This window comes from Oxyura jamaicensis, chromosome 1, assembly GCF_011077185.1.
Source record: "Oxyura jamaicensis isolate SHBP4307 breed ruddy duck chromosome 1, BPBGC_Ojam_1.0, whole genome shotgun sequence".
Classification (NCBI taxonomy): domain Eukaryota; kingdom Metazoa; phylum Chordata; class Aves; order Anseriformes; family Anatidae; genus Oxyura; species Oxyura jamaicensis.
Window position 1 is genome coordinate 135,258,221 of NC_048893.1, and position 24,130 is coordinate 135,282,350.

Genomic DNA, 24,130 nt, shown 5'->3' on the forward strand with positions numbered 1-24,130 from the left:
TCCTCAAAAGATAATTGTTTCCAATTTCTTATTTAGTCTTATTACTGGTATTCTTATAAAATATGGCTGAATGTGGCTGTTAGGATAGATTAAAATGCAATTCCAAACCAGGATATTAAACTTCAATTCAACCTCCTTCTTGCATGACTGAAAATACCAATTTCATTCTTAAATAAAGCCACACTTCCAATGCAGGATACAAAGGTTTACAAAGTAGTAGGTATACAGAGTAATTTGTGACTGAGAGTTAGCAAAAACTTCAACACATATTTTGAAATCAGAAAGTCATTATTGGTTTACAAGACATCAAAATGGGATTTATTTATTTTTTTAATTAAAAAAAAAAAAAAAAGAGGTTTTGATACTACCCACAAATATTTATTCACTGTGTTTGTAATCTGAGTTTCATTAGTTCTTGGAGAAGTGATTCCCCTCTCTCCCTAAACCCAGTCCTTGTCTCTGATATTTTAGACAAGCGAAAAACAGAAGATAAACTAGATTTATCTTTCTTATTAGTATTTTTTCTTAATTAAAAAATTTGCTGGAAGCACAGGGAAACAGCAATGACAGACATCGATGTTTCAAAGAACATGACAGCATTTCTGTTCTTTTCTAATTATCATTGCAATAGTTTTTTCTTGTTTGTAGGATTTCCTTCTGAGCAGACAAAGAACTGCTCTTCAATCACATCTACTATCTTTATTTATTTATTTATTTTCCAAATACTGTGTGGAAGAAACAATTTTTTTTTATTATTATTTTTTTTTGAGGTGAATCTGTCTAATCTGTTGTAACAGTTTGTTATCCAAAAGGTAGTGAAAAGCCATTACTATTTAGTCTTGAATTTGTTTTGTTCCTTAATAATTATTGAAACAGTCTGTAAAAAAAGTAATATAGTTTAACACTGTAAAACTAATTTTTGAAAAAAATGGTCCTTTTAAGAATATAATGGTCAACAGTTTGAAAAGTACAAAATACCTCTCTATACTAAAATGTAGTTGGTAGTTTAGGAAAGATCTACATGTGGCAGCTATTCCATGTTTGATCCAGGGGGTGACAGTCCCATAAAAGTTTTCAGTCTTCAGGTCAGATCCAAGGAATATATAACATAAATAAGGACTGCAAAATTTAACTTTATGGAAGAAATTAAAACCGCCTTTGGCACTCAAAGTTTTTTTTTCTTTTTTTTTTTTTTTCTTAATTTTATAAAATAACTTTGGAAGAAAAAAGATAGGAATGCATGAGAGCACTTTTTAGTAAATTGCAATCTGAAGAAAGTCACATATTCCTAGTGCTATTATATAGTGATTTTACTCATGGCCTATCAACTGTGATCTGCTACAATGACACAAACAAGCAGGAATCTTGTCCTGCTTCAAGTAGAGTACTTTAGAAATCAATGACAATCCTGTGTTTAACCAGTCATAAAAAAAGACAGTTAAAAGCTTGAAAAACAGTAGAAGTTATGCCTACAGTTGCCTCAGAGATAGTCAAGTCTTATTTATATCAAAATATTAGTGTTCTTAGAACTCTGCCTTTTCATCTCAAATTAAAACCAATACATGTAGGTAAGTGGCTAATTCCATAAATCCCAGACCTTTGAAGTAAGTAGCTTCCCTGTTTTAATTTCACCAAAGACATTTATTACTGTCTTTTGGTGGTTTCTCTATATCAAGGAGATCACCAGGAAAATATTTCCCAGAACCTATGGGATATAGCTCAAGCAAGTTTAAATATAAATGGGTGGTTTCATTGGCTTTAGCTTATTTGCCAGTGCCGGTGTATGTTGCTCTGAGCCTCAGGGATATGGCAGCATTTTGAAGAAAGTATGGGAATGAAGAACAAAAATGACATACTTAATCCTTGCCTGAATTGTGTATAGCTTCTATGCCAAGGGAGAATAGTAAGAATTCTAATATACAATAATTATTCATAAACATTGCTTACACTACAAATTCAGCTGAATTTTGTAAGAATCTTTCCCTTAAAATGAATAGCAGTAAGGAGAGAATTCTTCCACATTTTTCTTTTTCAGGAAATTACATATTAAAATTCTTCATCAGGATCTGTGATGGTGAAGGTTAATGTGGCCTCTATAATTTGAGATGAAACCGACCATGTCCTTCACTTTTTCTGCACTTCCACCATCCCTCCGCAGTGTGAAAACACGACAGTCTTCACCACTACAGGCAACATTTAAAGATAGAGGTATCCAACCCAGTAGACCAGGTTAAACAGCAGGAAGGATGTAGGAAAAAAGACCCTAGAGTAAGAATCCAGTTCTAAGATGTCTATGTGAATCCGTCCTCTCCTCCATGAGCCTGATTTACATTCTTCATAACAACAGAAAAAGCTCTGGCAGTCTTTCCCATCCAGACATTCATAGACACATGCCTCTTCAAATTCTTGCCAGTACATGGCATTGTTCAATGTGATGACTGTAGTTGGTGGTCTCATATCAAGTACAGAATAATTCTGAGGAGAGAAAAAGAAATCACCAGTTTGATAAACTTTTATGGATGATGCACAGTTGATAATCATGGAAAAAAACACAGGAGACATGAAAGATGATAGGAGTAAGATGTCAATACCACAGGAATTCTAGATTTAGGGAACAACTTTCTTTCCCTTGAAGGATGCCTTTTCAGATGAATTTCCATGTAGAGTGGCAAGTTAAATAAGCTGCATTCTCTTAACCTTACCATGATTTGTAAAAACAGATATGGTTACAAACAGATAACTATGATTTCAACACAGGATTTTAAATGCCACTCTTAGGCATGTACCCTTAGTGGTTTTTGCACTAATCACGCTCAGAAACAGGATACTTAGATATCATGCCTCCTCAGAATTTGACTCGCGTTTACAGATCTCTCCTTCTTCAATGAAATCTCTATTTACATTTTGTCACCTTTCCTGTCACACCATTTCCTATTCATGAAAGGTACTTTCTCATGATAGTATCTCTCATCAAGCCAGTCACCCCATTCTCACAAAGGTCACCTCCTCTGCTGTCATCACTAGGAAAGCTCCTATCTGCTTTGCTGCCTGTCTGCACCACCCTGACAAAGCAGACCTCAGCGCCATCATCATGGTTTTCTCCAAGTGTTTTCTCAGGGGCCCCTCCCCTTCCCAATGTATTAAGCATTGCCATTGCCTGGAGGAGCAAGCTACTCATGCTTCTGCATTATGTCTCCTTACACTCTGGAGGGAGCTCTCTAGGAAAGTCCAGGTCCCTTCTTCCATGCTTGCTATACAGAATATACCTTCTGTTGAAGGTGTAGAGACATATATAAATAACTTTCACCCTGCATGTGAAAGAGGTCACTGTTAAGGTGCGTCATGGGATATTTTCCTTCTTCTGTTTGATTTTGCATACCACAGTATTACCCATCTCATTACATATGTCTGGTCCTTGAACTAAGAATTTTGTGTGGGAGCTCTCCTGCTCAGATGTCAGTGTCTGTGATGTAGGTAACTATGTCTGAACATGGTCCTTGAGCTATCCAGCCGTTTACTTCTTGGGCACAATTCATCTCAGTGTAAGTAAATAACTAAAATCTCCCAGGTATATTGTGCAATGAACTGCAAAAAGATTCAAGTTTAGAGGCAGATTATTGTGAATCTATTTATTGTGAATGACTTTGAGATTAGATAACACAAATTACACCCTCCTGGTCTTCTCTTTCATTTGTAAAGTTTCAGGTAGCTGATATCAGAGTTTTACAATGGGCTACCACATGGAAAAGGTCTCAGGTTATTGTACATTCCTGTAGCACTTTGGAGAGAAAAATAGCTATCATGAAAGTATACATGGAATTGTGCTGTACTACTATATCATATATTGCCCATTTCCTGCATGCTTTTTGAAAATTTCCTACTCACGGACTAACTTTTTTTTATATATCTGGCTACATTTTTTGTTTTAAAAAGGATAAATGCAAATGTAGATCCCCCATATGATTTCGGAAAATGAAGAGAAAGAAATGCCCTGGTTTTGCAAAGAAAACATTCTCATTTATCAATATATACATTTTTAATTTGTTATTGTTCTGTTCTACCAAGTTTCTGCTCATTGCATAAGATAAATACCTTGATAAAACAATTAGGTTAATCTGGTTGCTTTAATTTCTGTCAGTTAAGAAGGGTCTAGAGCTGACTAGATACCAGGTGAAGGTGAATAGTATCTGCTTTGTCACAGAATCACAGAACCACAGAATGGCTGAATTTGTAAGGCACCACTGGAGGCCATCTGGTCCAACCCCCTACTCAAGCAGGGCCACCCAGAGCAGGCTGCCCAGGACCATCTCCTGGTGGGCTTTTTAAAATCTCCAAGGAGGAGACCCCACAATATCTCTAGGCAACCCATGCCAGTGCTCCGTCACCCGCAGGAAGTACAGAAATGCTTTCTGATGTTCAGAGGGAACCTCCAGTGTTCCAGTTTGTGCCCATTGTCTCTGGTCCTGTCACTGGGCACCACAGAAAAGAGTCTGCCTCCATCCTCTTTGCATCTTTCCTATAAATATTTATAGACACTCTTGAGATCTCCCTGAGCCTTCTCTTCTCCAGGCAGAACAAGCCTAGATCTTAGCCTTTCCTCATGTGTGGGCTGATCCAGTCCATTAATCATTTTCATTTTCACTGGAATCTCTCCAGTTCATGTCTCTCTTATACTGGGGAGCCCAAAACTGGACACAGTGCTCCAGGTATGGCCCCCACCAGAGGGGAAGAATCACCTCCTTCAACCCACTGGCAGTGCTTTGCCTAGTGCAGTCCAGGATACTGTTAGCCTTCTGTGAGGCAAACATTTGATACTATTTCCCACAACATTCTGCTAGTGAAACTGGCTGTTCCTGGCTTGGAGGGAAGTACTTGTCACTGGGTAGAAAACTGGATGGATGGCCAGGCCCAAAGGGTCATTGTGAATTGAGTTAAATCTGGTTGGCAGCCAGTCACAGGTGGTATTCTCCAAGGCTCAGTATTGGTGTGAGTTATGTTTAATATTTTTATCAATAATCTTGATAAGGAGATTGAGTGCACCCTTAGGAATTTCACAGATGACACCAAACTGGGCAGGAATGTTGATCTGCTTGAGGGTAGGAAAGCTCTGCAGAGGGATCTGGATAGGCTGGATTGATGGGCTGCGTCCATTGTGTCCACTCATTTAACAAAGCTAAATGCTGGGTATTGTGCTGGGTCACAACAACCCCACACAGTGATATAAGCTTGGGGAAGAATGGCTGGAAAGTTGCCTGGCAGAAAAAGACCTGCAGGTGTTGGTCAACAGCCAGACGGACATCAGCAAGCAGTGGGTCCAGGTGACAAAAAAGGCCAATGGCATCCTGGCCTGAATCAGAAATAGCATGGCCAGCAAGACAAGGGAAGTCCAGAGTACTGTGTTCAGCTCTGGGCCCCTGAGCACAAGAGGGACACACACTGAGGGCATTGACATTGTTCAGCCTGGAGAAGAGCAGGAACCAGGAAGGCCTTATAGCAGCCTTCCAGGACCTAAAGGGGGCCTACAGGAAAACTGGGGGGGGGGGGGGGGGGGCCCTCTTTGTCAGGGAGGGGAGTGACAGGACAAGGGGTAATGGCTTTAAACTAAGATAGGGTAGAATTAGATAAGATATTAGGAGGAAAATCTTTACTCAGAAGACAGTGAGGCACTGATACTGGTTGTCCAGAGAAGCTGTGGATGCCCCATACCTGGAAGTGTTCAAAGCCAGGTTGGATGGGGCTTTGGGCAACCTGGTCTGGTGGGAGGTGTCCCTGTCCATTACAGGGGGTTGGAACTGGGTGATCTTTAAGGTCCCTTCCAACCCAAACCATTCTATGATTCTAAGTTATTGTCCCTCTGTACTCAGCACTCATGAGACTACACCTTGAGTATTATGTTCAGTTTTGAGCCCCTCACTACCAGAAAGATACTGAGCTGCTACAACATATTCAGAGAAGAGCAATGATGCTGGTGAAGGGACTAGAAAATAAAACATATGAGGAGCAGCCAAGGAAACTAGGCTTGTTTAGTCTGGAAAAGAAGAGGCTGAGGGGAGACCTGATCACTGTCTAACAACTACCTGAAAGGACATTGTAGTTAAGAGTGTGTTGGTCTCTTTTCTCAGGTGACAAGTGATAGGACATGAGGAAACAGTCTTAAGATGCACCAGGGGAGGTTTAGATTTAATATCAGGAAGAATTTCTTCACAAAAGGTGATTGAGCATCGAAATGGTCTGCCCAGGTGTCATGGTTTTGGCTGGGATAGAGTTAATTTTCTTCATAGGTGCTCTCACAATGTTGTGTTTTGGATTTTTGATGAAAATAGTGGTGATAACACACCAATGTTTTCAGTTGTTGCAGAGCAATGCTTACAGAGAGCCAAGGAGTTTTCAGCTTCTCCTCCAACCCCTGCCAGCATGGAGGATGGGGGTGCACCAGGAGCCGAGAGGGGTCACACCAGGAAAGGTGACCCAGGCTGACCAAAGGGATATTCCAACTCATATGACATCATGCTAAGCAATACAAGCTGGGGTAAAGAAGGACGGGTATATGTGGGTGTGTGTGACGTTTGGAGCGATGGCACTTGTCTTCCTAAAAAACGTTCCATGTGATAAGCCCTGCTTTCTTGGAAGTGGCTGAACACTTGCCTGCTCATGGGAAGCAGCAAGTGAATTAATGTGCTTTATTGACTTAACGTTTCAGAAAATTCTTTCCAGAGAATGACAGCAGTAGGAAGTATATAAATGCAATGCCTCTTGTAAGCCATTCATTATCAACAAGCAGACTTTCAATGCTACATGAGCTCTTTATAGTATAGAATAATACTTCAGAAAACTTATTTTTTTAAAGAGCATTATTTTAACAATATTTATAGAAGGTGAGCTAGTAACTTGGAGCTAGCAGTTGCAAATCATGAAGTTCAGATTACGCAAATCAATAAATGTGAATACAATGGTTTGGTTCTGTTGTTGTACTTATTTGTATCTGATTTCTGGAAAACAGATCATCCAACCAGCATTAGCTGCCCCTCTGCCTACTTTGTGTATATTGTAGTACGTACCATGGTTACAGATTTCATACAAAATAGAGACACAATTTTGTGCTCAGTTTAAATTTTATTACGCTTGTACTTAAACAAATAGTTACCTGGAAGTTTGGGGAACAGAATTAATTCTATTGGTAGATACAGTACTAACACAACTCTGTGCTAAACTTTTGTTCATAAATTGTTTGAAAATCCACCTGAAAATTTGCTAAAGATTTTACAGCTACACATAAACAAATTATTTTCTATGAAATTCAGTTAAAACTCCATGTACATTTATGATAGAACTTGTGCTTATTACTTTTTCCTATAATGTAATGAGAAACTGTAGTATTACATAAAGGAGACACGCGATATTCCTAGGTAGAAATAGCACATAATGTTTACACTTGACTCTTTTCCCTCCCAAATCATTTGATAAGTCCTGATAGAAAGAGGCAGTTATGTTTCTCTTCCAAAGCCAAAAACAAACTGACCTTTTAACAAAAAAGCAAAACAATATTTATAGTGAAGTCAAGGTAAAGCATAACATAGCATTACAGCTTTCTCAGAAATTATTGCAAATAAATGTCAACCATACATTGCTATCACAGAACTCCATTGCTATCACAGAATAAAATAGTGTACTTACCATCACATGACCAAAACTGACATCAGGTAGCTTAAATAAAGATAACAAAAGAAATAGTCAGAAGAAAACATAATTATTGCTTCATATCCATCTGATGTTCAATAATGTTTCTTAAAATAACCCCCTAAATGCATTTCTCCATAGAACTATTCATACTGAATATTCAGTATACTTAGTATAATATTCTGCACACTTTATAGCTGCATGAAACCTCAGCAGAATGTGCACCTAGCTTCCGTCCACTTTAAGTCTTTACTCTTTTTTTTTTTTTTTTTTTTTTTTTAATTTAGCAAACAATTGCTAAGTAAGGATTTCTTCTTGTGTTAACTTAAATATCATCAATGTTGCATGTTTTCCTTCAGCTTCTTTCACATGTCTGGAAATATATCCAACTCACAAAGATACTAATGACTTTTTCATTCAGTCTCCCTATAGGATGGCAATTTTAGTTTGATCATTAGCAAGTTCATTTTGATTGTCCCATAAATTTCTTTTGGTAACACTCTTCTTTTGCCTTTCTTGTGCAATGCATTTTTACAAGAAGCTATTAGAGGTTTAATGGAGTTTTCATTGACTAAGTTTATGGGTTTCTAGGCTTCCTCTAATTCCATATGTGTTCTGTCTTTTCCTACATTAGTTCTTCATTCAATCACTTTCTGTACGTCTTCATTCAATTCATTTCTATCTCATGATCTATGGTGCTTTGAACTTAGCTTTCTCTCTCTTCAATTTCCTCCTTCACAATTTTCCTGTTATGCTTCCTATTCCTGATTGTTTCCCCCTTTGCACAAAATGGCATCCAATCTCTCCAACTACCAGTCTCAAACACAGATTTTCCAGTGATGTTGAATGGACAACCTGCTTCCCCTCCCTGACATTTAAACTGAGTTTTTTTTTTTTTTTTTTTTTTTTTTTTCTTCATTATACTGCCTCCTGCCATTCTCTTAGTCAGTTATAATGGACACCAGACAATTCTTCCTACATGGCTGTTTTGATACTACATAAAGAACTTGAGTGTTTGTTACTCTTAGGAGAGTCTTTGTCCAAAAATGCAACCACATATAAAACCTTTGTAAGTGACATTATCCGTTTTTGCATGTGGAAACATTTGTGCATAGAGTTAAAACAAGTGCTGGTTGTCCCCGGCCCCCCCCCCCCCAAAAAAAAAAAAAAAAAGAATTAAATCCAATTTGTAAAGTTCACAAATATTTCTAGACCTGTTAAGCCACAAGATAGCATATGCATTTGAATATATTGATGTATGTTTAATTGTATAACAAGTTGTGAACTCTGTTTCGGTGGAGTCCTTTCTGACTACCAACACAATAATGGGAGGACAAAAGATACATGGGCAGGGCTGCTGCTTCATGGTCAGCAGATTGCTTCTGTTAGGAGCAAACTTTCCATCAGCTTTCAGAGCAGATCATACCATGAACTGGGAAAAGCTAGGAAGAGTGGAGTGTCATGTGATTACAGGATGTCAGTGAATGATTCTCTGCTCTCAGGGCCAGATACAGTCTCAAAAGTAAATTAAAGCACCCCCATCTTACCGACTTTTTCTTCTTAGTACAGTTTGGTTTCCTGCAACTGGAGTAGTAGTTGAGGGTTGCATACTCCATCAGAGCAGCAAAGACAAATAGAAAGCATACAGTCACAAACAAATCCATAGCGGTGACATAGGAGACACGGGGTAATGACTTTCTTGCAATGGTACTCAAAGTTGTCATGGTCAATACTGTGGTAATTCCTGCAGAAAAAATCTGATTTTAATTGTATGCAACATCCTTTCTGCAGCCACAGAATAACCTTTGGAAACCAACACATAAAACAGAGTGCCAAGTCCACCCAATTAATTAAAGGAAATTCATTAATTTCATCTGGTAGTATAAAAGCAATGAAAAAAAATATCATCAGTAGAACCACCAGTATTTTGTAAACAAATATTTCCTCAGCTGTTTACATTTGTCTTTGCAAAACTTCAATTCCCATGCCTCTCCATGTGGTTTTCCTTATCTCTTCTTTTTCTGGCCCCAGTTAGGTTGGAGTTGGGGGTTCAGGAGGAGAAAATGAAGAAATTTTTAAAGAAAAGTGTAAAGCTTAAAGGATATTGAACCCAGAACAATTAAAGAAGCAAAGAAATAACCAACAATGACAAGAACTACAAAAGTAGGACAGCAACAACAAAGAAAGAAACATGGAGTTCATCACAGCAATACTGCTGTAATGAAGAATCTTGTACTAAGGAAAGGAAAGGAAAGGAAAGGAAAGGAAAGGAAAGGAAAGGAAAGGAAAGGAAAGGAAAGGAAAGGAAAGGAAAGGAAAGGAAAGGAAAGGTAAGGAAAGGAAAGGAAAGGAAAGGAAAGGGAAGGGAAGGGAAGGGAAGGGAAGGGAAGGGAAGGGAAGGGAAGGGAAGGGAAGGGAAGGGAAGGGAAGGGAAGGGAAGGGAAGGGAAGGGAAGGGAAGGGAAGGGAAGGAAAAAGGAAAAAGGAAAAAGGAAAAAGGAAAAAGGAAAAAGGAAAAACAAAAACACTTTTGTTGCAAAGCTCTGACTATGAAAAATATATTTTTTACACTGCTGCTTCCTCGGGATTGTTCCATTGCTATTTTCCTTCTGACTAAGGGAAAGGACAAAATTCAGATGTAACCTTAATGGAAATAGCCTTTTCATTTTGTACAAAGCATCACGCTTTAGATTGATTTAGTAATAATGAATAAAATCAGGATTACTTAGAGTGAAATATCCTGAAACAATAAAACCAGTATTAGAATGAAGTCTATGGGGTATCAGTTTGGTTGCTGGGGTAATTCATATCATTTGTGTTCATTCCTCAGCAATAGAAGTCTTTTCATTCCTTCTTTGGACTGATGCTTTTAATCATTTGTTATGAACTGCAAGCCTTCTGATAGAAAAAAATAAAACTCCTCAATGACTTGGAAAGAAAAATAAAGCTCTCACTCAAATAAGTCTCAAGAGAGAGCCTGCTCTAAAAACAACATAACTGTAAGGTAATCTTGCTTTTTATAGTTAAAGTGGTATTTTGCAATGGTACACAGTGTTTGAAATGGCAGGGGATAACTGAAATTATGCCTTATAGTAAAATTACTTCCCACAAATGGCACTCTGGAGAGAAAGAAGTTCTATGGATTACTTTTGACTACTTTCTCTTCACAAAAGAATGCCCACCTTTGATTTGTAGCATTTGACAGAAACTACAGTAATTCATAAGAATAACCCTCCCCATTCAAATCATCTGAAAGTTGTTGGAAGATCCAGAATAGTTCCTGAGCCTAGACCTTCTCTTACAACAAATAGCAAATAGAAACAGAAAAAAAAATGTTGCTGAAAAATCACCACCCAATAACTAAGATCAAAACAATGCTGGTAGGAAGTGGGAAACCCCTTACTCAGTGCATGTAACCTCAATATTTGGGCTGTCTTGCATTGGAATCCAGAACTTCCACTGTACTTCATGCAAACTTTAAGCTAGCCAGTTCATCTGTCAATATAAACATAACAGCACAAATAGGACAAAAGAGTTGCCCCAATATTACAGATTTTTTTTTTTTCAACTTTCTCTGAGGTTTTGTGGCTTTCACTAAGTTACTACTACTGCTAACTTTAGTCTACATATGAACTGCAATTACATTTCTGAACTTCAGCATTTGCATTATGCATGTTTTCAGAATTTGTAAATATCTTTCACTTCTAAAAGATAATAGGAAAATATTTGTTTCTCTCAAATATGCCACTTCCCGATATACATGGCTGCCATGATCCAGCTATAGGTCTCCAGGTCTCCATACACCTTGACTACAGCTTTGGAGCTAGCTGATGCTTCTAAAAGCTCCAGAGACAACCTCTATGGGTAAAAATTCACCACAGTAGTCAACTGCAGAGATGTCCAGCTGCAAAAGATATTGCCTCACTACCCTTGATTTGGCCCATACTAGCTATAAGTTAATTTGACTTTTTGTATGACCAATGCACAAGCCTTGGGAGGCACTAACCTCAGAAGTACTGCATACGGCTATGATAAACTCTACAATATGAGCTAAAGTTCTTTAATACTTTCTAAACCCCATTTGGATTTCTAACATAAATCTGTCTTTTATAGACGCATTTACATGCACCAGCACTCAGGTATTTTATTGCCTTCAAAAAAATTCTCAAAACCTATAGTCTTTGTCTTCCAACACAATAAATATTGTCCTTTTTACCTGGACTCAAGGGCAAGTTTTCATTTCCCTTTCATCCAATGATATTATCTCAGATTACTTTAGGACAGTTTTTTATTAAAAGGAAAAAAAAAAAAAAAAGGAAAAATGCTTGAAATGTTTTCCCGTGGAATGCAGTTATTAACAATGTACTACTTTTCCTCTATTTTTAGTGAAACTGGAGTGTAACTATGTATTATTTATGATGAACTATTTTGCAGGTATCTGTAATGATGACCAGCTGTCACACTGACTATGGACTGGAAGGTGGAGAAATGAAAGAAAAATCACCATTGGCCTTTGTACTTAAGTACAAAAGTCCTCAACTCAGACTATGTCTGTTTCTTGAGCCTAAATAAGTCCTGGCAGACTTATGCCTGAGACTGAAAACCTTGAAGTTCTAGTTGAGAACTAAGAAAAATCAACCCAGCAAATTGTGTTGTTTGTACCTCACTGCTACAGGATCTTGGAGTTTTGAGTGACTACAGACCAACTTTAACTGATTGAAGCAAAATAAGTTCCACTAAATTTAAAGATGCAGCAATGGTATAAGAATGGAAATATCTAAAGGTAAAAGAAACAGATCTGTACTTCTATTATTTTTTATAAACTATTTTTCAATATATGAAATCCAACATAAAATAATCATTCTTCATTTAAACTGAGGCTTGGACTTGGATTCCAGCTCAGATCATAAGCAAAGAGTTTTTGAAATAAATTCTCTCTATCAATTTTAAATCTGACACATTGACACAAATTTTGAAATATTAAAATGAGTCTTACGGGGACACATACAGAGAGCAAAGAGAAAGAGGTGCACAAGATGATATAGTTTTGTATTCCTACTTATAAGTCAGAATATACAGATATGCACATATGCAACACCTATCATTTCCAAACAGAATATCTAGATTCCTTACCCTTATCTCATTTTATCTCTCATGCTAAGAAAATTCAGTTTGTTGGCTAGTTTCAAATGCAATAAATCTTGGCAGATGAAACTGTTAGGTCTCTCACTTTGGGGACAGAAGGGCTGTAAAGTGAGTTTTGCATCTGTTATTGAAATTTGCAGTCCTGTGAAACTGTCTTTGTCAACGGAATTCTATATTTAAGCCATGGGCAGATTTGAAGTGACCTGGCTTCAAAATTTTTAGGTAGACAGGTGTGAGTGGCAGCACATGTTTGTAAATACCATTTGTGGCATTTGTATTCGCTGGGCAAATTCCATACCAAAAATGCTATTTGATAAATCAAAAGGTATTGTCTGGTAGATCAATGATGTAGGGATACATAATGCCTGAGAACACTTTAACCTTTAGATCATTGGTCTAAACAGTTATTTAAGGTTATTACTGTCTGAAAGCTGCTTACTGTACAAGTATGCCAAGTGAGGTAACAGGACTATTAGTGTTAGAAACTCTTTGGTTAGGGAGGCTCGATTTTTCTTATTTTATTGTGGGAAAAGGTATACTACATTTATTTACTTGTTTATAAATTTAATCTCTTCAACATTTCTGGTCTGGCACCTGTTTTTTCCCCTTGTGAATGAGCTTAAGATGGAATGGCAAGGAGAGCAATGTTCATTTTTGGTCAAACATCATCTCTATCTTCCTTTACATCAACACCTTGCTGGCCTTGATACCCACTGCATTTTTTAACCTACAGTTTAAATTTGCTGTATAGCAACTGCCCAGTCATATTATATGTTATACCCATTTTAAAAAGGCAGGGGGAAAGCTCAGATGAAAGCTTCAGTTTAACTTAATTCCCTTCATCCTTGTGAAAAGCAACCTCTTATTTTCCAGATCATAACTTTTCTTCAGACACTTGCTGTCTGCTCTTGACTGTGAACACTGGGAGAAGATCATTTTGATTAGTAGAGATGGGCAGAAACAACAGAGAGCCTTTTTTTTTTTTTTTTTTTTTTTTTTTTTTTTTTTTTTTCTTTGAACAGAGAGTAATATAAACAGGGATCACAAAACACAGTTCTCATCCAACACTCAAATTCTATTTCCATTTTCCCACTGACTCTTCAGGTGGCCTGGAGTGAGTCACGTTGTCGCTCTGGGCCTCAGCCCCTCAAAGACCATGTTAAAAAGGGGTTATGATGCCAAGTTTTAAAGAGCACTTTGCTGCCTCTGGACAGTGCTGCTGAAAGGATTATTATGGTCCCATTTTTCCCCTCAGTGAAATACCCCTGATTGCATTTAGTTTTTCCAGCACAGAAATAGCTTATTACTTAAAGTTATTCAGAAAGGGGTAAAACCCATCCTTCATGTAACCCTGAGTAGTTGCCAATAGCTTAGGAAATTACTCATTAATTTCAGAGAGTGAAATGTTTCCCTGATGCTAGCCCTTCACATTAATGCAGTTATACTTGGGGCGTTTTTGGTGCACTGAGTCTACAATTCATTTCAACTAATTAGCGGGACAATTTCAGTGGTTTGCCTTTGGCTGTATTACTCACAATTTCACCATGTGCCACTCTCCAAATGTGCATGTGTGTGTTGTTGCTCAGACAGATTTATAGGCTGCGTTATACAAGCAGACCTACGGTAAACTGGGAACATCTGCTTACTGCGTCCCGAAAGTCAAGAGGCCATTTGCAATTTGGGAGCAACAGGACTCTGCAGAGAAAGAGGTGACCCACATGCATACGTTTTGTAGTCATTTGACTATTTATTAAAAAAGTTATATTTTAGCCCAGTAATTAAATTCTGTATGAGAGTTTTAGGAGTTAGTCACCATTGCCACTGAATACAGCCTTGGAACATCTTAATTCATGACCTCAATATATGAATACATTTTTTTCTCCGAAGTTCCTGCTGGTTATGAGGGTGAGGCAGGGAGAGTAACACTGTTGTGACCAGAGCTCTAACCTATTTCTGAATCTAATTAATTGAAAAAATGAACTGTATGGTGTAGGGAACTTCCCTCAGGGACAGGATATGAACGCTTCTCCCAGAAAATTAGTAATGCAATCTGTTAGACACCTTTCCTCCCTTTTTTCTTTTCTCTTAAATAAATTAAGCATTATGAATGATAACCCAAATTGATGCTGTGTGACTCTCTGCACACACATAGGGCTTTCCACTCCTAGTTAAAAAAGACAGATCGTGGCCAATCTTTATTTATCTCCAATGAGCCATCCAATTTAAGAAGAAAGTTCTTCAGCAGGGAAGTATGCTAAAAGCCTATTGCTCAATTTTCAGATCACTAGAGGCAAGTCTACACAGCCAGGAACAGGCAATCACACAGCTGCTCCATCCTCACCTTTGGGCCATCTTCACACAGGCCTGGAGGCGGAGGGAGTCACAGAATAACTCTTAGTCTTAGGGTCCATCATGTTGCCAGAGCCACAATGTAAAGGCACTTTGGCATTCACAGAAGGGGAATGAAGACTGAACATTCCTTTCTCAGAAAATTACCTCAGCAAATTGGACCCATGTGATGCCACATGGCTTTTAATGGTCAGAAGTGCTATGTTTGTTAGTTTTACTAACTTCTGGAGCAAATCCTGGAGATTATGGTCTTGTGCTGACCTCATGAAAAATGGGTTTTAGCACAGAATTATCTGTAAAATATGAACCAGTGATGTCTGTTTGCAGTTGTCTTATTATGGATTCTCAGAGACTTTTCTTCCTATTGATTCTGCTGTATAGCTCCTTGCCACTGAGCTGCTCTTGGCTTGAAAGATGCCCTTTGCTACTAAGATTTAAAGTTGAGATAACCTCTGCCTAGAAAGGTGCCTAAGGACCTTTGTATGCCAGCTGTATGCCAGCAGGAATGGTTGGCATACAGCTTCATTGCTTAAATAAAGCTGAGGCTATTAAGGAATTTACACTTAGAGGATATGGTAAGGATTTCTTCTGTCATTCAGTGGAAAGTTGATTTTGAAACATAGATTTTAGGAGGAAGAAGATTTTTATCCTATGCCTTAGCACAGCCTGAATAGATGGCCATATACTTTTTTTTTTTTTTTTTTTTTTTTTTTTTTTTGCATAAGACAAGGACTTAGAAAGTGGGATCAGACTTCTGTAAGAGTTCAAGGGACGTAGCAGCTAAAATCTCATTCAAAGTGAATGAGCTTCAAAATCTCGTTAACACTTTTTTTTTTTTTTTTTTTTTTTTTTTTTTTTTCCGACTTCAGAGCCTTCAGGGGGTTTCTGCTGGAAACTACAAAACTCTTAAAACTGGTGCCTGCTCAGATTTATTAGTGCAGGAGAGGGACACACAGGAACAGGACAAGTCCTTTTGAAGAACTGTTTATAAGGTGCACAGTTGAATAAGTTTTCTTCTTCATGAGATCAAGTATTGCACCTCTGTTTTGGTGTTTGGAAGGGAGCTAACAGAAATGGATTCACATGAGAAGTAACAAGCATTTTTGGTAAAGGCTTAGTTATTTAGGTGGAAAATGATTAAAAGTACTGCTGGCCCTTGATCAGCTATTTAGGGGAGACAAAAAGTTCATACAAATGGGCTTTCCTATCTTGTGGTTGAAGGAAGACCTGTCAGCACACAGCAGCCCTCAAGGATACCATGCCTGCTTCCTTCTTGTGACCTCTGAGAAGGCTCAGCTTGTCTGCAGCCTTTGTCCTTCAGTAATTCCCTGCAGCAGTATCACCCTCTCAAACCTGGGGACTCAGGTGCTCTTACAAATGTTTCCTATCCATTTCTGTCCAAAAATGTTGGGCAGGTAAGTTTTTAGTAATTTTTTGGTTTGTATTTAAATGATACAGAGGGTCTAGCTGGTTAAATGGAGATGATGAGAAACTCCAGTAGAAATAAGCAAGGAATAGCTGGGAATGCTAACATTTGCTCTTGAAAACAGACCTGTAAACCTTGACACAACCTCCCCTTTTTCCTAGATTTCTGAAAAAAAATAGTTACTTGCAGCTCAGGAGTATTTATTTATTTTTTCCTTCAGTTCTGATTTCCACCTGTATTTGGCTATTATACAGCCCTATGCCCTTGACACTTGCAAAACTTGCAGGTTTTCATGTAGACATAAAAGTAAATGGTCAAAGTTTCTGAGCTTGTCCTAAAGCACAATGACAAAATGCACACAACAGTCCTGACATAAATAAGCTGCTGAAAAACCTTTTCCAGCACTTCTCTACAGCACTTTTTCTTCCAGCAACTTTTTCCTCTACAGCCTGTGAAAAATATTTATACACCTAGTGTGGAGCTTAACTTCAAGTGGACAAGCTTAAAACACCTTGAATGAGTTAATGTTATTATATCCTACAGTTTTCAGAATACATAGGACATTATATCCTGTGGGGAAGCATTTCAGAAGAGAAGGAAGCCAGCAGTGCAATTAATTAATTATTGAAAAATGTCACCAAAATATCATAGTGAGAAGAAAGAGACAGCCATTAATTCTAGAATATTATGCAAAAGAGGTGGCAGTGTCATTCCAAAGGGCCGGGGTATTTTACTTTAAATTACCCTCTTAAAGGCAGAAAAGAGCAGAGAAAGGAACTATTAACAACTTACCTAATGCTGTTCTTGCTGGCGTGGCATCTTTTTTAATCCAAAAGGATACCCAGGAAAGAACAACTGTTAATATACAGGGAATGTACGTTTGAATAGTGAAGTATCCCATTCTTCTACTTAAGTCGAAGTATATAGTCATGACTACATAATCACCTGCAGTAACAGCACAGAAAATAAATTGACATTGTGGTGAGATAAAGGCAGTTTTTCACTGAGCTGCTCTTTTAAGCCTCACAAAATTCTGCATATAAAATATTTCTTGGTGTTTTGACAGCATCTATGTTGTAATAATTGTATGAAATAGAATTGAAATAAACCTTTTCATTGTAATTTCCTTTATTTTTTGGTCTCTGTGTAAATGATGACCTATCTGAACAGACAGAATCATGATCTCAGGAATCATTCTGGATGAGAGTTTTTGAAAGGCATCTTGGCTTTCCAGAGTTGATATTTCTGGATGGCTACATGGCCACAAACATGAATCTACCATCACTCACTAGATTCTGTAACTAAGCCACACAAAATCCCTCTTTCAACAAACTTTGCTTTCTCTGCCCTCATTTCACATTTGAGTGACTTCTGTTACCTTTTTCTGAGATTTGAGTCAGGTGGTTGGGGTCTTTATGACAAGTGTAGCATGCACATCAATATGCCTTTATGTAAGAACTTATTTATAGACAATAGAGCCTCAATGCTGGTGAAATAGGTCAGACTGCATGCTTTTAAAGGTCTCATCACTACAAATCAAGAGTCTGTTTTTATCAGCGTTCCTCCATTTCAAAGCAGTAGTGGTCACTGGTAGTATCTGTTAACTTTCAGAAGATGAGCCTGGATATAATGTTTATTATTCTGCTGGATACTAAAAATCATAATATCAAGAGCTCAGTAAGGAGGCTGGTTTATCTCACATTATGTGATTTTCCTCACAGTATCTCTTCTGCTAACCTTTATGACTCCACAGGGGATAATAATCTGTCCCTCTCTCTCTACCCAGTAGAGGCTACCAACCTTATCACCTCTATCCTTAGCAGTCACTCCCGCAGCTTCACAGCTGTTAACTATCCTTTTCTCTCAGACAGTCACAGTGATTAACAATGAAACTGAACTGAGACCAATATCTGTACTTTGCTTGAAGTATGTTTGTTAATTCCATTTTAGATGTGAATAAGAGTTTATACAGCTGAGACTTTTTTTTTTTTTTTTAATCTGATTATATCACTTTAATAAATTATATTGCTTCTTGTTACAAGCCTTGACTTTGTAGAATAAGATATTTGCAGAAGAGATGATTTCCTATAGGTAGGTAAATCTGTCCTGTTGCTGTAAAACTCTAGAAGACTGAAGAAATTGGTAACATGGAGAGATTAATCCCCAAAGAAATGCAAACACTTCCAAGTAGAGGCAGAATGAGTTAATTAGGATTTGAGACAAATTAAAACATATTTTTCTAGTATCAAAAAGAATATGAACAAAAGAATTAAACACAGTTGGTATTTGACTATAGCTAAATATGACATAGAAAAGAAATTAATTCAGTAAAAATAACTTCCACCCAAAGGCCAGTATAATATGAGTGAACTACCATAAATGGCAAAGTCAAAGGTAAGTAAATATATGAGGATGGCATCTGGGGACAGAAGCTTATAACAATGTGTCAATAGGAAATGTTCTATGTGTAAGTACATCATTCTGAGATAGATATATTTGGAAGTGTTTTGATAAGCCTGTAGGTGCTTCTATCATGCCTCTGTTAGATTAGCCTGTGCATTTTCATGAGTACTGTGCAAGTACAAACCTTATGACCCTGAGAAGTTGGACGTAATTCCAAAAGACTTGGATATTTGGCATATAAGGGCAGAACTTTAATGAAAGAGCCAAGTGCTGTTACAAGTAAGAAGCATTGAAGTACATCATGGCATAGCAAGTCTTGTGGGGTGTTCACGGGCAGGGGGTTACCTTCATTCCACTGATCTGCTATACTTTTCTCTGTGTAAGGAATGGCACCAAGAAATCAACATGGGTAAGAAACCATTGGTTCTTCTGGCTTATTTTTAAATTACATCAGTTTCCTAATCTGGTTTACTATACTGAAGAAAGATTTACTCCACAACGGCTGAGGTCATTTGGCAGAAATAGGAGTACAAATTAAGAGGCTGTGTAAACCAGTGCTTCTACTGACAGGAACAAACCCAACTACCATGAAAAAAAGTTTAAGATAATGTTTCAGATGCTGTCTGTCGAGGTAGATGGATGAGCTAAAAAGGAAATAAGAGACTATAGGAAATGTACCAAGTCCTTGCATTTTCTCTTAGTTATTGTATCTAGAACTGCTCTTCTATGGATAATAGAAAGCAAAGCAAGATGCTGACTTCCCACTGTGTACCACAACAGATGATACACTCAGTTCCAGTACACACACAGGTCACTAATCCTGTCTTGCATTACAGTGATATACAGCAGAGCAAATAAGAGTGAAGCTAGATATGGATGGCAAGATACTCTCTAGTAAGACAGACTCTGCTTCCAAGATTTTCAACAGAAATAAACCTGACAGGTTTGGGAGTGGGAGAAAATTAACAAGCATTTCACCCATTTTGCAGACAGGAACTGGGGCAGAGATTAAACAACATAGAGAGATCACATTTAGCCAGGAACTAATTCATTATATTTCAGGTAGGATTCACTTCATCTGTCTTTAGACATCTAAAAGGCAGATTATACAGATGACTGGCACATTGTGGCCTCCTTTGTTTACCCAATGAATAGAAATTGGTACTTCTAGTATGTGGTTTGTCTAATCTGTTTTAGAGGTTCACTTCAGAAGGAGATCACTTTAGAAGGAAGTGAATGTGCCAAAATATTTATATTTGTTGCCATAGATTAAAAAGGGTGAATGATAGTGTCAAATGTGGACAAAGACACTATAGATACTTAGATCACTGTAGATGGTAGATACTGTAGATGATCCAAGCAGTCAATCATATCCCCCCATTCCATGGTGAAAGCTTCTTCATAAAATTGTTCTACTTCTGTTAGGGTGCTAAAGTTAATTATCTATATATAATAAACTTCTTAACTTTTTAAATTATATTTTATTTACTTTCCTCCCTTGTTTCATGGTTCAACTTGATGCCCTTTTCCTGGAAGCCATACACAACTCTTTCTCTGCTTGTTCTCAGTTCATCTCAGTCCTCCGTTCCTTCCACTGCTTTTTATTACAACAGAATTTTTCATCTTCTTTTTCTCCCAAATAAAAACCTACCATGATATCCTTTATTTGCAGAAACCATGACTTGGCTGAATTTTACAAAGAACTGCAAATTCCCAAATACCCCAAAAGTCCTTTAGCTGTCTAATAAGCACCCAGTGAAGATGAAATCCTAGAATAATGACTGTCTGCATTCATTTATCCACTAACCTCTTTCCTTGTCTGAAATTCACACAGAAATTCTCATATGAAGAAGAGTGACGTAATCACAAAGGCAGCAGCTGTACATAACCCACTTACATTGTACTCTCTGTGCCATACTTTACCTTACACACTGACAAGTAATGTACAAAGACATCCGGAGAACAGTTTGGTTCAGTGGAATTACTGGCACAAAGAGGAGGTAAAACTTTAAGAGAATTAACTGGTTCTCCTACAGTACTCTCACAGTACTTGGAGAGGACACAGCTTGGAGAATATGAAGATTGATGGAAATGCATAGGAGGAGGAGGAGAAAATCACCACTGCTGAAATGGCAACTGAAAGCACAAATGTTGGGAATGCTGTCAAAGCCAAGCACTTTTCTGTACATGTACTTGATGCATTTTTAATAGCTATGGTAAATTATGATTTGCAACTAAGTGACCACTTCAGTTCTTCTATCCTCAGAAAAGTCAGCTTCTTTTGAGACACCTGGATTGTCTCTTCACATACAGAAGAGCAGGCTTGTCTGTGAAATGGCTGTCTGTTTGATGCACTTCTTCAAAATGCATTATTGTTATTAAAGTCTAAATTACTCCTTCTAGAAACCTACATTATCCTCTATATATCTAAAAGCCATTCGCTGCAGTTTAATGGAAAGTAACCATATATATGGCTTTCTCTATACACACAAAAATAATTTGACAGGTATTTAAGGTTTATGGAGAACTAATTTCCAGAATAATGAAACTCTCTCTTCTAAGAGACCTGACCTGTGATCTGTTCTGTATGTCCTGCAGAAATAAGCAACCCGAAGGACAAAAAAAGCTTTCAAACACTCTGCACTTAGCCTCCTTGCTCCTTCACCAGCCTTCAGAGCTCCACCTGCCATTACTGTGACTGCTAGGAGAGGAGTTGGGGCTCATTATGTGACAAAACCCTGCAGTGCGGACAAGATGGGAAAGCCTCCTTCCAAACTGCATATCATTAAATCAGTGTATTTGGTTTAAAAGTAATCACAGAGCGATTGCCTAGCTATGAACCACTGAAATAGCTAATAGTAAGAAACTTCACTTTGAAGCTCAGGGACGAATTCTACTTTTTAACAGCTGAAAGAATTTCCCAGGAAGGCACACTAACTTTTAACTGAACTATCAAACCAATTCACTGAAATAATGAAAATTACCTTGAGGAAAAATAGTGCCTGACCAGTTTCTATAATGAGAACAAAAATGCATCTTGAGGCAGCAAATCTGGAGTAAAAGGAATACTGCAGCAAGGCTTCCCATGAAACCAAAAGGACTGTTGTATGTGACCAATAAGACTTGTAATAGTTTAACATTTTAGTATGAAAGTAGGACACCATTTGGAACAATAAAGATTTTTTATTTTTTATTTTTTATTTTTTTTTAAGGAATAACCTCTGTGGATTTTGATGAACAGTGGTAGGCTATAGTCTGTTTCTATTTCCTACTGAAGACTAAGGGCATGGTTGACAGAACTGCTGGGAGTTTGCTTACATTTCACCAAGAACAATGGCCTTAAAGGTGAAATATTTGAGTAGAATGCAATTGGTTACATTATTTTAAGAAAAGGTTACACTAACACAGCATGATATACTGCAAATCACTTTATATAATACATAGATTAATTCTCCCATTATAGTCTGAGGTTAATATATACTGCAATCCCAATTATCTTAGAAAAAAGTTAAAGGATGAATTACTTTGCAAAGACTGCAATATAAACTATAGTACACATAGAACAATTTCAGCATGTAAACGGAAGCTTACAGTGTAATTCTCCATCACCAGGACTGGAGAATAATGAGTGGCAGAGTTTATCCAAGTTGTTATGAGAGTTTAATTGCAGAGGAAAAAAGACTCACACAGTATGTTATGAGTATTTCTTTACCAGAAAAAACACCAAGAGTGCATTGAGGTATCTTCCTTATTACCAAATTTACCTAGCAGCAAGCAACCTAATGTTCTAATCTTCAGTGCTTCTTCTTCTTCTTTTTTTTTATTTTTATTTTTATTTATTTATTTATTTATTTAAATTTTGTTTTTATTTGGAAGCCAAGAGAAGACCCTATTTAATATCGCCATTAACTCCTCACTTCCTCCCAATCTGTTTTTTTTTTAAATTTACTTATCAAAGTTTCCCTTTTTCTTTCCTGAACTAGGCTTCTATGATTTCTTAATAAGCTGAAATTTTTCCACCAGTTTGGTCACTGCCCATCAGGCATACGTTAGTGTCCCTGAGTGACAAATGCCTTCATTTACAATTCTTTTCTCTAATGCCATGGTAGAGCTGTAATATGGGTGATTTGAAAACTGTTAGCTAAAGCCAAGGATTGCTCCTGTTGTTTAATACACTGGCAAGACAGATGACAAGTAAAACCAGTGGAAAACAAATTTTAATCTAAGTCAGAACGTACAGAAGTTTTTGGGACTCATACTTGTGGTAGTGCTGGTATCAACAGGGAACATGCAAATTTCAAGTTCAAGAGCTGGTTTTGGGCTCCAGATTTTCACAATCTGGAAAGAATATTTCAGCACAAAATCAGTCAGAAATAGAGACTGTGATACAAAACGCAACCCTGCAACCCTACCTAATTCAGAGAAGGAAAAGGAAAACAAACAAACAAAAAAAACACAACCTTCTGTGTCCCATAGCTCTCAGTTTGTGAATTTATAATTGTTTTGTCCTCACCCGTGTGTGTATGTGTATGTGCCTGAGTACATGTACAAGCATAAGCACAGTGTAGCCCAGAGCTGGCTTTAAGCGCTTACACTTGAAATACAGATTTTCCAGAAATACATGCACATACCACGAGTGCCAATTAATTACTTATGTTATCATAGACAAACTACTACGCCAGTATACAGCAAAAAGAAAAAGTTTTTTTTTAAAAAAATAAAAATAAAAAAAAATGAGACCTAACACCAACAGCATTGATTCTGCTGGTAGACATCATGTTTAGTTATATGCAAATACTTACTTTTAAATGTGTGTAATAAAAATCAAATATTGACAGATTACTCTGGAGTGTGAAAAGCAAAGACCAGATCCCAGGTTGTCTGAAGGGAACATTTTTCTGTAACTCAGGAAAGACCAAGACTTTGTCCTAAATTATCAGAACAGAAAAACTTTAAAGTTTGGTTTGGTTTGGTTTGGTGTGTGTGTAATGACATGAAGAATATAGTATCAAGGATCATATTTTTCTTTAAAGCTATGAATTCCTTTATATCACTATCAAAATTTGCATTTATGCTATTTGTTCTTCCTTACACAAGGAAGTTTCATTTTTTTTGATGCAAGTAGCATTCT

The 24,130-nt window shown here is 37.3% G+C and overlaps 1 protein-coding gene across 2 annotated transcripts in view; it reads right to left on the reverse strand.

The window, feature by feature from the left end:
- Positions 1-758: 758 nt before the first annotated feature.
- Positions 759-24,130, reverse strand: part of GABRG3 (gamma-aminobutyric acid type A receptor subunit gamma3) — a 324,683-nt gene continuing 301,311 nt past the window's right edge. Inside the window, exons 7-10 of one of the 2 annotated variants that reach the window (XM_035315277.1) lie at positions 17,389-17,541; positions 9,225-9,421; positions 7,675-7,704; positions 759-2,475 (exon numbers count right to left, since the gene is read on the reverse strand). In XM_035315277.1, the coding sequence (XP_035171168.1) occupies positions 2,197-2,475; positions 7,675-7,704; positions 9,225-9,421; positions 17,389-17,541 (659 nt within the window). In that variant the 3' untranslated portion in view covers positions 759-2,196. The remainder of the gene's footprint in view (positions 2,476-7,674; positions 7,705-9,224; positions 9,422-17,388; positions 17,542-24,130) is intronic. The other variant, XM_035315282.1, reaches the window with a different exon arrangement.